This window comes from Lutjanus erythropterus, chromosome 16, assembly GCF_056507025.1.
Source record: "Lutjanus erythropterus isolate fLutEry1 chromosome 16, fLutEry1.hap2, whole genome shotgun sequence".
Taxonomy (NCBI): Eukaryota; Metazoa; Chordata; class Actinopteri; order Lutjaniformes; family Lutjanidae; genus Lutjanus; species Lutjanus erythropterus.
In genome coordinates, this window is record NC_139332.1 from 33,665,781 (window position 1) to 33,678,874 (window position 13,094).

Here is a 13,094-nt window from a genome sequence, read left to right on the forward strand (position 1 = left end):
AAAAATTAATTTATAAAGTAATAAATACTCTTCTCTTCAACAAAAATAATGTACATTGCACGTTACCCTACCCTACTGTGTTCTACATGTGTAAAATAATTCAGCCAACATGTTGTTGTCCACAGGCCACAGTCATTATCAAGTCCTAAAACCCAGAAGCCACAGGCATGATTTTATGATTTTACTAGCTATGTTTTTCCAATACAAAACACCCTCAGATAAAGCAATAATCCACAAGATTTAACAACAAATGAATATCTGTTTGGCTACAGAAAAATCAGGAGAGAAACTTAGTAATGAGTTCTTGTTTCTAACAAAATTATCTGGTAAATAGTAACTTGTGTTTTTTGGAATAAATGTAGAATGAAGCCAATGTGGAGAAATTCAAAGGCTTTTGACGGGATTTGGCTTTAATCCCTTCCCTCAAATCTAAACATTTAAAAAGTTTAATCCAAGTGTGGCATCCAATTAAGTTGCAGGAGAGAACAATGAAGAATTAACATTAAATTACTGAGCTCCAGCTGTAAAAATGATAACAAAGATAATTTAATTTGCATACAAAAATTAGGCAGCGGTCAACCAAAAAGGAAGCTGCAGTATGTAAGTACAGACAAAACAACTTCCAAATTCATTTGACACTTGAAGTTGCACAGGACGGTAAGTCCAGTGTAATATTAGCATAGTTAGTGAGCTAATGCTTAGCTAATGTTACCTGAACAAGCTAAGTTTATGTAAGCTCAACTTCCAACTTCATTTGACATTTGAAGTTGCACGTAGAACGGTAAGGTGAGTCTAACATTAACATAGTTAATGAGCTAATACTTCGCTAACATTACCTGAACCAGCTAACGTTAACTTTGATGGACATCTGAAGTTGCACAAAGGACGATGACTTCAGTTTAACATTAACATAGTGCTTAGCAAATATTAGCTAAAAAAATCTAAGTAACTTTGTATATCAACAAGGCTGGAAACTCACTGTTACATTATGCCTTGTTTTGGACATGAAAGTCAAAGTTTAGGACTTGAGACCTTCTTGTTACTCACAAAACTAACTTGAACTCCTCGTCCAAGCAGAAGCACCAACTTCATCATTAAATTCTCCAAGAACAAGCATGAAGAGACCACAAAACGAGTGGTTATACCACTGAGGTTGATACTAAACTACATAAAGTTGAATAACCTTGTGGATTACAGCTTTAACCACCACTTTCAGAATGAATAAACTCAACATGACCCGTGGCTTCTGAAAACACATTTGAGGTCACGTGTTCACAAAATGGCAATTTAAGTTCCATACTTTGGCATTGCTAAAAAGCTCTCTGGTTTGTCAGCTCCTATTCGACAGCTGAAGGCGGAGCTTCAATTTTAAAAATCCCTTCTTAGACCTGTGATTTGAGAACACTTCCGAAAACATGACAGGAATTAAAGGAGACAACGTAATTAAATATTACTAAATGAAGCTACAGCTACAAAGTTATATTGCACTAAAATATCTATTACGACAGGAATAAATGAGAAACTTTTGCATCATGGCCATCCATGTCGCCTCGCCTCACACTACATGGACCTGAACTCTCATCTGCACAAAGGCTGTGCCGATGTCAACACACTCTGCCTCTAGCCTGCAGTGATGGACATTTTACCTCCACTTTTGACAGTTTCCATTAACACAGCCTGTGTTTGCCGTGTTGGGAAACTGTCCTGACTAGACACACAGCTGTCTTGAGAAAGACTCACCCTTTAAATGAGTGTAGCTTAATTCCTAGGAATGTACAGTAGATTGGATCTGTGGTATTATTGTACACTGACTGCTTCCCTTTCACAGTTTAGGAAAGGAGGATTTAAAAGAAGGAATTGGAGGAAATGTCACAGAAAAATAAGACGCCTACGGAGCAGAAAGCATGACCTTTTAAAGGTCAAAGCCTATAAATTGATAATGCTGTTATTCTCAGTAGGTCTATTATAAAATTATATAGTGTCTATTATTCCAAGGTGTGGTAATTAACTACAATTTACAGCATTTTTCAAATCTCTGTGATTCTTCCTTCATTTATAACCCCCTCCGCTCATTAAAGTTGTAACTACAGCTGCTCTACACACTTTCCTGCACTGTGGAGTTTGATTTATCTTCAAGCGGCGTGCTTTCAGCTGCAGGAGGTGGAGCTGCTGCCGGCGCCTCCACCAGTGGGACCTTCTCCTTCACCGGTGAGGCGGGAAGCGTTGTGGCGGCGCTGGCGCTGGCAGGAGGCTCCTCGACGGACGAAGAGGTGGGAGGAGGGCCGCCGCCAAAGGTGCGGGCGATCTCGTCGAAGGTCTTGCCCCTCGTCTCCGGGACTTTGAGGAAGGTGAAGATGAAGAAGATGATGAGGAAGGCGGTGAAGATGAGGAAGACCCAAGGACCGCACAACTCCTGTTAAAGTAAACAAAAAAACAGGGGAATAAAAAGAAAGTAAAACACAACAGAGCAAAAAAAGAAGAAAAGTTAAGAATACAAGTCCAAGCCAAACCTCAAACTGAGCCCTAACCGGCCCAAACCAGGACGATCGCTCACCTCTAGTTTGGGGAAGCTCATTCCAACCAGGAAGTTGGCCGTCCAATTGCAGCAGCCGGCCACAGCCATGGCAGCCGGGCGGGGCCCCTGGGAGAACAGCTCGGCCACAATGAACCATGGGATTGGACCGGGGCCCAGCTCAAACATAGCCACAAACAGCATGACAGCAAAGATGGCCACGTAGCTCATAGCAGTGATGGTTTTCTGCTCAGACAGAGGAAGAAGAAAGGAGAAAATTCAGACAGTGTTATATTTTATACATTCACTGATTGAAAGAATAAATTTAAATACATTAAATGATTATCTAATGATTAGTCAGAGCATCTGTTGGTGGAGACACATTTAACCTTTAATAATGGCAAGTCATGTAATCTGTTCAGTGCTCTTTCTAACCAGAAGAACAGCAACACCTTGTGGCAAAAAGACATAACTGCAGTTCTCTGCATACAGGATTGAATGAATTACCTTGCTGGGTGGGAGCTGAACATGAACAGAATGTAAGGAGATCATGCAAATGTTTTAAAATCCAGTGGAATAACTTACTGTAGTGTAGATGAAAACTGAATTCTCATCACAAGCATTTCAAAAAAATATTCACAGAATTTCCAGAAATTTGACTCAACTGATTAAAACTGAAGTGCAACACTTGGCTAGTGCTGACTGATGCGATAGCGCTGAACTCACCAGCAGGAGGGCGACGGACATGACCACAGCGCTGACCGCCATCCCGCCCAGTCCCAGGAGGTGCAGGGTCCTTCGTCCCGCCTTCTCCACCAGGAAGAGCTGAAGGACAGACACACAGGAGGGAGTGAAGCGAAGCACTGCCGAACGCACGCAAGGAACAGAGAGAAAAACACGCTGACGTCACGTCACTCACAGAAACAACAGTGAAGACGGTGTTGACGATGCCGGCTCCGATGGTGGCGTAGATGGGCTGCTTGACGCCAGCTGACTTAAAGATACCTGTCGAGTAGTAGAACACCTGAGGGACAGAGAGGACAAAAAGGAAACATATTGGTTAATTACATTTAAATAAATATTTTTTGAACACCATTATGAATTATGTTAATGTCCACCTAAATTAAATCTGACGTTTAGTCACTCTTAAGACAATTTTCAGCCCAATATCAACATTTTATTTACTGTATCCAACCCTCTTATTTCCATTCATATAAACACATTCACCTACAGTGTACCAAAATGTTATCTATCCTCGACTCTGCTTCACTCTGGGAGGATGTAGGTGACATTTGCTTCCTCGATGACACAGTTGGAGACAGTATTACAAGGTGAGCTTTTGTTCTGTCCCTGAATAGAGTGTTTGGTTTGAAGTATTACAGAACCTCTCTGACACTCTCATCTGACCTGTCTGTGGTGGTGTGTTATCTGTTACGTCCAGAGCCTTATCTCACTGGAATAGTCTGTCACTAAACAGGTCACTATAGAAGACAGACCTGTAAAATATACTTAACAAAAATATAAATGCTATTTTTTTTGTGGTCTTAGTTGGTTTGCTTGGTTAGATTTGAGCATGAGGGTTGATTGTTAATGGTTAGGGTAAGAAAATCTGCGCAAGCCAATCAGAGGCAGAGTAGGGCAGGTCATGGCGTTGCCCTCCTAGGGAAAAAAAAGTCCCAAAAGTAAACAAAATCCATGACTGTCCTTAACAAATTAATGAGTTTCATTGGCAAGTGTTCCCGTAAGTGAGCCCTCAGAAGTGCATCCTCCTCACATAAAGGATACAGAGGAGGAGAAATGAGGCGCAAGGTAACAGACGTCATCATACACTTTATTTTACACTTTATTTTAAAGTCAGGTAGATGGATTTGCCCCACAAGTCTTATGACCAGTCCAAGGCACACATGCAATAATCCTGCTCTCTATATGCCAATTTGAACAAATTTCTGAACAAAATTTGAGAGAAATAAACCTTTTCTGTGCATAGAAGAAATTTTTTTACTTGAAAAATGGAAGCTAATAAAAGTGTTGCATATATGTTTTTGTTGAGTGGAAATAATTAAATTCAGGATTCCGTAACTTTTCTTTGCAGTATGAACATTTGTAGTTTGTTGCTTTAGTGGTAAATGTTGCACTTAATTTTTAGATAAATATGTTAATGTTTGGTTTGAATGCATTGATTATGTTTTTTCTTTCTTTTTTTTATATCTAGACCACAAATTGACCTTCATCTTTCATGCAGCCGGACAGGATACTGTATCCTGTTTCTTTTGGGGATGGATGGGTAAAGGTCATCTAGCCCTCGAAATGGAGCACTTTCAGGTGCAGACTACAAATAGAGAGGCAGAGGAAAATTCCCAGAGTGCTTTGCAAACTGAGGCAGTGTAACATGAAACATGACTACCGATGCAGGGAAGTAAGTCCATACGTCTGAAAATAATCATGTTTACAGTAGATGCAAAGGAATATGTGACTGGATTGTCATCAAGCATTTCAGAAAAATAACTTCACGATGTCAAAAGACTGACAGTATGTAACAGGCTTTAACAGTAACTGGTACAGTTATTTCAATGTCCCTTATATGAAGTTTGAAAAGTAATCCAGCAGCTGATTTCTGCTTTTTCTCACTCATCTGATATCAGAGCAGAAATTTCTACAAGCTGTACCAATAATCAAAATCATGCTGTAATATTTGTTGGGATTTTGGGATTGGGCTGTTGCCAGGGTAACAACTAATGTGGATCCAAACGAGGAACAAGTAACTCTGTGTGTAAGTGTGTGTGTGTGTGTGTGTGTGTGTGTGTGTGTGTGTGTGTGTGTGTGTGTGGAGATGCAGCCTGTTGCTGACTCACAGCGTTGATCCCTGACAGCTGCTGGGAGAGCTGCAGCATGACGGCGATGAGGAGGGGCTGCCGATACGCCGACGAGCGGAAAAGCTCGGGGATGGTCACCTTCTTCTCCATGGCCATCTTGGCGCTCTCCTCCTTCATCTCCTGCAGGTCTTTGCTCACATCCTCACTGCCACGCAGACGAACCAGAGCTGTCAGCGGAACACAAGGCAAAAAAACGCAGCGTGTCTTTTGTTGTTGCTTTGGCACAGAAACGTAAAGTCAAAGAAGAGACAGAAAAACACTGTGTTGTGTGAACAGGTTGGTGATGCTGAGCTGGCGTGCAAACTCGCTGGTGTAAAGAACAAGCAGCTGCAGTGACCAGTCGGCGACCATGATACATAATCCTTAAAACATTTTCACATTTACTGTCCTGATGATTGGATTGTACATCTTCAACTCCTCAACACAATCTTAACACAAGGTCCACTCACTACCTTTTTTCACTGTAACCCTGGCAGCCATCTCCATGACAACTGAGCAAGCTCCACTTCACTGATGAGGACCATGGGATTTAAAAGCTCCAGAGGAAGCAGGCAGAGTCCTGTTAAGATTATTTTTTGGTACCACTATGACAACTTTGGCTTTAAAGATGCAACAAGAGATCTGTTTACAACTGCATTTTTTCATCAATTGAGAAATGATTCTTCTGATGTAAACAAACCTTTTTGTGCTACAATGATTAGTCAATTTTCAATTAGTTGTCAGCAATTAAATTCATCTCCTGCTATTAAGATAACAAATACATTTTTTTGGAGTAATTTCTTCAGAAAAAAACCCCTCAAAATTCTCTGATTTCAGCTTCTCAAACTGATTATTTTCTGGTTTCTTTAGTTCTCCATGACAGAAAATTTAATATATTTGGGTTGTTGCTGTGGGAAACCTCTTCATGGACCAAACAACAAATCAATTAATCTAGAAAATGAAAACAAGCATCAGTTGTGACCAGTACATTTGGATTTTGAGCTTAAAGCCACTATCTATGGGCATCAAATGCTGACCATGTAACTGAAATAATTCTGTATTCTGATATCAGTGTCAAGTTTTTCACAGCTCTGTGTTGGATAACATCCAAACACGATAAATGTTAGGAGATGGACAGAAATATCAGAAAAGGAAAAAAGAAGGATCACCATGAACATTTATTACTATACCACCATGTGACATTTTGGGCACAAGCCTTTCTGCAGACATGACCCAGATTCACAGCCACACCTAACAAGTCCCGATCTCAGGGGGTCACCTCAGAGTCCCCAGAAAGTCCCAAACTGTGGCACCCTCTAGTGGCGGCATCAGAGAAGACACGATCGATATTTATGAATGTTGCTACCCTCCTCCCTCTTGAACCCCACAGGCCTGACACTGGGGACATGAATGCAGAAGACTGCACCACTTTTCAGCAATATTGTGTAATTTCTTGGCAAACAAATACCTTTGAGGTTTAGTTTTGTTTTTGAAGGTTTCCTATTATTATTGGATTATTACTGTTGCAGTATTATTCAAAAACTCTGCAGTGACCCCTGCAGCTGCTCACAAACACAATCCTGTGTATCCCGAGCTGTGTGTTTGTTTTGGTTGTTGTCAGATGAGAGGTGTGAAGGAGAAGTGGGTCAGTGCCTCAGAGTCGACCCTGACAGGCTCCGTGTTGAACAGATGCCAAAACGGTCTGCCTGTTCAAGGACTCTTCTCTCCAGGCTAAAACATCATCCTGACTCACCTGTTCTCACCCCCGCAGATCTGCGCAACTCATTTCTCTCTTTTTCTTCCTTTTTTCTTAATCTTTCTCTCCTGTTTTTTCTCACTTTCATCTGCTGCTTTTCACATCTTTCTGTGATATTTCTCTGTTTCACTCTCACTTTTTTCCTCTCAATTTCTCTGCTTCCTTCCTTGTTGTCTCACATGTAGTAATAACAGACCAAGGAGCAGAAACAGCAGAAGTATCAGCAGAAGTGCAGACAGTTTTTGCAGTAGCAGCAGTATTAGTACAGGCTGTGGTATTAGTAAAACAAGTAGCTGCAGTAGTGGAGGTTGTAGTCTTGTAGTAATACAAGCAGCAGTTATAATAGAAGTTACACCGTCTAAGTATTTGGTAGTAGTACTAACAGAAGAAGTGATACCAGCAGCAGCAGAAGAAGTATAAGTAGTAACTGTAGTTGTGTTTGTATAGTTAGTTATTTGTAATGTGTGTAGTTGCAGTAGTGGCGTGTGTTGTGTTGCAGTGGTGTTAAATTTGGATTATACAGATGAAGACGTAGTTGGCGTTGAAATGTTAGTCACTGAATTAATTTTGCAGCCTTAGCTCATGCACTCTGGTATTCTTGGATGTATTTTTCAAGTACTTTGCTGTGACAAGAGGATACTGCACTTGAGAGCAGCGGATAGGCCTTCTGAGTCACTTGAAGTGTGTTTAACCTCTTCGTTGAAGCCTGGATTATACTCACAAATGGAGGCGTAGATGGACAGATGCATGCTTGAAAGATGCATTCTGCACATGCACAGAAGATCAGCGTCTACAGGACGTCTGTGGTGGTCCGATAGAGTATGCATGACGTACATTTTGTGATCAGAGGGTGTATGCACTCTGTGAGGTAATCCATGTACCTCCAATTTGCTGTGACTGCACAGACTTGTACACTGCTTGTCCGCAAGGTCACTCCACTACAACAAGCTACAAAATACAGTCTGTGCATGTGTGCAACTCCAGGGAGACTCCAAGTAAAAAAAGGAGTATAAACAGGACTACTGTGTTTTCTGTTAGCAGTGGTAGTAGTGGTATTTGTAGTTGTAGTAGTAGCAGTCATACAGCAGGACACTGGGTAACTCTAAAGCTGTAATAGCAGTAGTATTGCTAGTACTTGCAGTTGTAGTGGCAGGAGGAATAGCAGTGGTGTAGCAGCAACAACACAGTGCTGTCAGTAGAAGCAGGAATAGTGGTATTGGAGCGTACCTTTGCGCGCCTGCTCCTCCTGTTTGAGGTTGATGAGCAGGAAACGAGGGCTCTCAGGACAGAAGGGCAGCAGGATGCACTGCAGCACAGCAGGGGCCACGGTGAGGGCCAGCAGCAGGGGCCACAGCTTGGCTGAACCCAGCAGAGCCTCCAGACCAAAGATCTGAACAACAAGAACCACAACAGCTGCGTCAGATTTGCAAAGCTAATGCGTCTCATAAATTGACAGCTGGCAGGTGAGGTTTGCGTCCCGCTGACCTGAGCGATCAGGATGCCCACCACCACGCCGAGCTGGTGGAGAGTGCCGAAGGCTCCTCGGAGGGGAGTGGGCGACACCTCGCCCACGTACATGGGGGTCAGGCCGGTGAAGAGACCGCAGAACAGGCCGATGACCAGGCGACCGGCGATCACCATCTCATAGGAGGAGCAGATGGTGGAGAAGCCCATGAGGAGGCCGCCGATCACGGCCAGAGAGTTGACCAGGAACATGGAGCGACGCCTGAGGAGGAGGAGGAGGAAAGACAGTGTGTGACTGTACAGTGTCTCTAAACATACAACATGGTGAATTTTAATATAATATATAGTTTAGTAGGTTTAGTTGGGCTTGGTGGTGGGAGGAGCAGCTGAGAGGTTTTAGTAGTTAAAGAAGATAAAAATTGACAAGTTAATTGATTAAGTGATTAAGTGTGTCAGGACTGATTGGCCTGCCTTGGTGTGTGTGAAGGTCAGGAGCTTTCCTCACTAATTAGTTCACTGACAGTTGAGTGTTTTAATGAAGTCAAGATATGGAGATCAGTAAATCAATCTTTTCTTTTGATTTCTGTCAACTGTATTTTTGACTTTTGTGCAGAGGCTTGGATTTTATTTTCGACATTTGTTTAAAGGACTATCTCTACATTTCTGGTGAACACTTCTCTCTTCGAGGAATAAATTTAACACCAGTCTCAAGTCTGAGTGTTAAGTATGGAGGAAGAGCAGGAGGCAGTAAACTTAGCTTAGCATAAAGTTCATATTTAGTGCACAGGCATGAGTGATGTCAAACTTTGCATCTTAGAGTCTGTTTACACCTGGTGTTAACATGCGTCTAACAGCTCCAAGTACAGGTGTGAATGCACCCACGATGCATTTAGGGAGATCCGATAGCTCAGACCACATTCGGAGGCGGTCATGTGATCATGTTGTTTCAGCAGTGTGTCCTGGGACAAATTAAAGGACCACCTGCTTCAGTGACGTCCACATGAAACAGATGTCTGATTTGCATTTGGTTCACTGACCTGCCAAAGTAGAAACAAGCTATAACTGTAATATCCTCACACTCCCTTCATCATTTGTGCCTTCTTGTAAATTCAGCATTTAATTCAAAACATGAAGTTGTTTCTTTCCTTCCTCCCTTCTTTCCATGACTGAAATCATTAACAATAATAATAATTTTATCATGATATCCATATATTTAAAAATAATTATGGTACCAAATGCTATGAAATTAATCTCTTATTTTGTCTCTATTTTTGTCACATGAACTGCACTCAAAATATGAGCCAGTAACCATAACAGTAATTGATTTTAGATTGTGCAGAGACACTGTATTATTTACCCAATAATATCAGATGTGTATTATTAACACGATATCAATATTTAATTAAAAAAAAAAACAGTATATTGTGGCACCTGTAGTCTGAACGCACTTATGCAGCTGGTTTCACCGTTTACACTAAATTAATGAAAGAAGACAAAATTTTATAGATGGTAAACATGACATATTTTTAAAATAAAGTAAACAGTAAACAATACAGGTTTCTACTTTGTCACCTGTGAAGAAAGTCCTCAGACTTCCTCAAAAATTGTGCAATTTTGAGGGTTGTTGCATGAGAAGAAACTTTGTAAAACGCTGCCTACGACAAATTTGTCAAATGTTCTACAGAAGTTCTTTCTTTCTATGAAAAACTTAGCGTCCGTTTGTTCCAGCACTTTGGCTGCTACTGTAAGGCCGCTGGTTAAAAACAGCAACATGCTTTGTCTTTGCAAACAGAAATTAATTTATTTGTTTGATTTATTTGCATGTAGAGCGGGGAAGTGAGATTCGATGACGTGCTTACTCGAGACGCATCTGGAGACACATTCTATAATGTCATTTGTGAGCTGATGCAGCTGTCATCTTGTGATGGGATGATTAGAGACGCTCATCAATAACAGCTTTAAACAGGCTCGTACTCTCGCAGAATATTCCTTTAAAATCCTTTTTGAAGCTTGAAATCTTAAATTTTAAGTGTGAAAGGAATACTGGAGGAAAAAAAGCCAAATGTGTTTAAACTTTGAACTTTTGTTTGACAGTATGTGGAAAACAAACTTTCAGTGTGGCTGTGATCAAAAGAACAGCCTGAACACAGAAAGAGGAAAGGATTGTGGTTTGACGCACAGAAGCAAATGGAGGAATGAAATGAACAACTCGGGGAAACATTAGAGCCGAGCAGCGGGCTCAAGACAGACACGCTTCATGTCCTCCATTAGCAGTAATGGCCTGTGACAGTTCAGTGGAACCACACAGGAAATACAGAGAACCATTAGAGGAAAAAAAAAATCACTCTGAGCAAAGAAATTTGTGATATTGTCAATGAATATGTCCAGAAACGTCTCAGGATAGACGTTTCTGCTTGTAAAGACAAAATGACAGTCATGAGAGAAACGGACGTTTCACGTCTCATCTAACTATTTAATTCATACCTGCCGAATCGGTTCGCCATGACGCCCACGCTGAAGGAGCCCACCATGCCACCCACGCTAAAGATGGCAACGGCAACACTCCAGACGATGGTGCAGACCCCCGGGCTGATTGGCTCGCCATAACGTTCAACCCAGGTATCGTTGAAGAAAGATCGCAGTTTCTGAAGGAAGGGACAGAGGAATAAATAAATGAAGGGAAGAAGAAATCAGACAGAAGATAAAAAGTGTGCTGCTAATTTTGGATTATTTTCAGTGTTGGTCGATTAAAGGAGTAGTTCAGTGTTTTGAGAAGTACACAGATTTGTTTCTGGGAGTTAGATTTCTAGATCTATACCACCCTAAGACAATTAGCTTAGCTTAGTATAAAGACTGAAAGCAGGGGGAAACAGTGAGTCTGGTTCTGTCCAGGACCAGGGAGGAAACACCAGTCACAAGGAAGCCTCAAGTCTTAAACCTCAGTAGTCATGGACCCAGTTATAGAGTTCCCTATGAACTTTTATGACTGAAAAGTGAAAGTGAAAGGCCTTGTGGATGAAATTCAACTTAGTGGCTAAGGGTTGCATTTTGGGCCAACTGCATAATTAGCATAATTAGCTAATTATCAGGTAAAATTTATTTGAGTTTATTATGTAGAGTTTCCTTAAATGCTAATGAACTGTATAATGCAAATAAAATTTGTCCTTATTAGCTTATTAATCATTAATAATAAGACACCATTTAATCAAAATAAAAAGCCTTATTTGAGACTTTTCTTTTACTAATGTTTTTACCATCATGTGACTGTACTAGCAGTATCACTGCATCAGCTCACAATTTTTTTTTTTAAAAAAAGGACAGACTCCCTCTATCCCTGTAAGAAAGCAGTCATGCTGTTACTGTAGTCAAACAGCATCTCCGGCTCAGACAAGCTTGCTGGGTGTTTAGTTCAATCAGATTACAGCTCATTTGTAAACAGCCTCTCACAGCCAATCAAGGACTCTGCTACGGCACCTACTGCCTGCATTACTTAACCCATTACTGGTCGCATTATATTTCTGTGGAAAAAAACTACATCCCCCATGACTAATACACTACTTTTTGGAGTACTTGATGATGACTAAGATTTCAAGCTGCACAGGTGTTTAAATCCACTCACTGTCTCTGCCTGGATCTAAAAACAGTCCTGCGACAGAGACGAGTCTCCTGTCTGACCTAATTGAGACGCTGTAGAAAGCTCAGACACTGGTGTAAAGTAAAGCTGCTTCTCTGCGAAATGGGCATTGAGGTATGAAGAGATAATCACCACCTTTCCTCTTTAATCTCTTCTTCTTTTGGTTTGGTTGTTAAACCTCAGAGATCTGTGGCTTCTGATGACAGGATCTGCAGATATTTACCTTGACAAAAACCTGCTGTTCACATCTGGAGAAGTTAAGGTACAAACTGCAAAGATCTCGATGTCACCAACTAATCACCAACCTGCTCCGGAGCGTTGATGACCCCTGTGTTGTAACCGAACTGCAGAGAGCCGATGACAGCGGTGGCCAGAGAGAACAGGAGGTAACCTGTCACCTGCTTTTCCTGCAGTGAGAGAGCGAGGGAAAAAGAACAGGAGGAGAAAGGAAGAAGGAGAAGGATGGAGGTAAATGTGGAGAGGAGAAGGGAGGAAGGAGACAAAGACAGAGGCATAATAAATATGAAATCTGAGCGCATAATCAGATTTTCAGTAATTGCAGCCGGCATACAGAGGCAATAAAACTGCGACACTGACGCCAGACAGGCCATTGATGCAGTGACACATACACATAAACAATAATATCAGGTATCAGACCGTGAACTCATCCTCAGACTACATATAAATACACCCCGACATACAGCCACACAACATTACTCATCATATTTAAACTGGAATCACTACAACTGCCATGACAACAGCTCTTTATGTAACACATGTAAACATCAGAGTATTTTTTCCATGAATAAAGAGTCGAGTATAAAAGTAAAAAATCTTTTTTTATGACTGTGTTTTCTTTCTTGAACATAATCAACT

The 13,094-nt window shown here is 41.2% G+C and overlaps 1 protein-coding gene across 1 annotated transcript; it reads right to left on the bottom strand.

The window, feature by feature from the left end:
* Positions 1-1,256: 1,256 nt before the first annotated feature.
* LOC146313460 (solute carrier family 2, facilitated glucose transporter member 3-like) lies at positions 1,257-12,631 on the bottom strand. Its single transcript, XM_084738511.1, has 9 exons — positions 12,524-12,631; positions 11,069-11,229; positions 8,606-8,846; positions 8,348-8,510; positions 5,365-5,552; positions 3,432-3,536; positions 3,188-3,337; positions 2,555-2,758; positions 1,257-2,413 (listed from the first exon to the last, which is right to left on the bottom strand). The coding sequence occupies exons 2-9, from the start codon at positions 11,113-11,115 to the stop codon at positions 2,096-2,098; spliced, it is 1,416 nt and encodes a 471-aa protein (XP_084594637.1). The 5' UTR covers positions 11,116-11,229; positions 12,524-12,631; the 3' UTR covers positions 1,257-2,095.
* Positions 12,632-13,094: the final 463 nt, after the last annotated feature.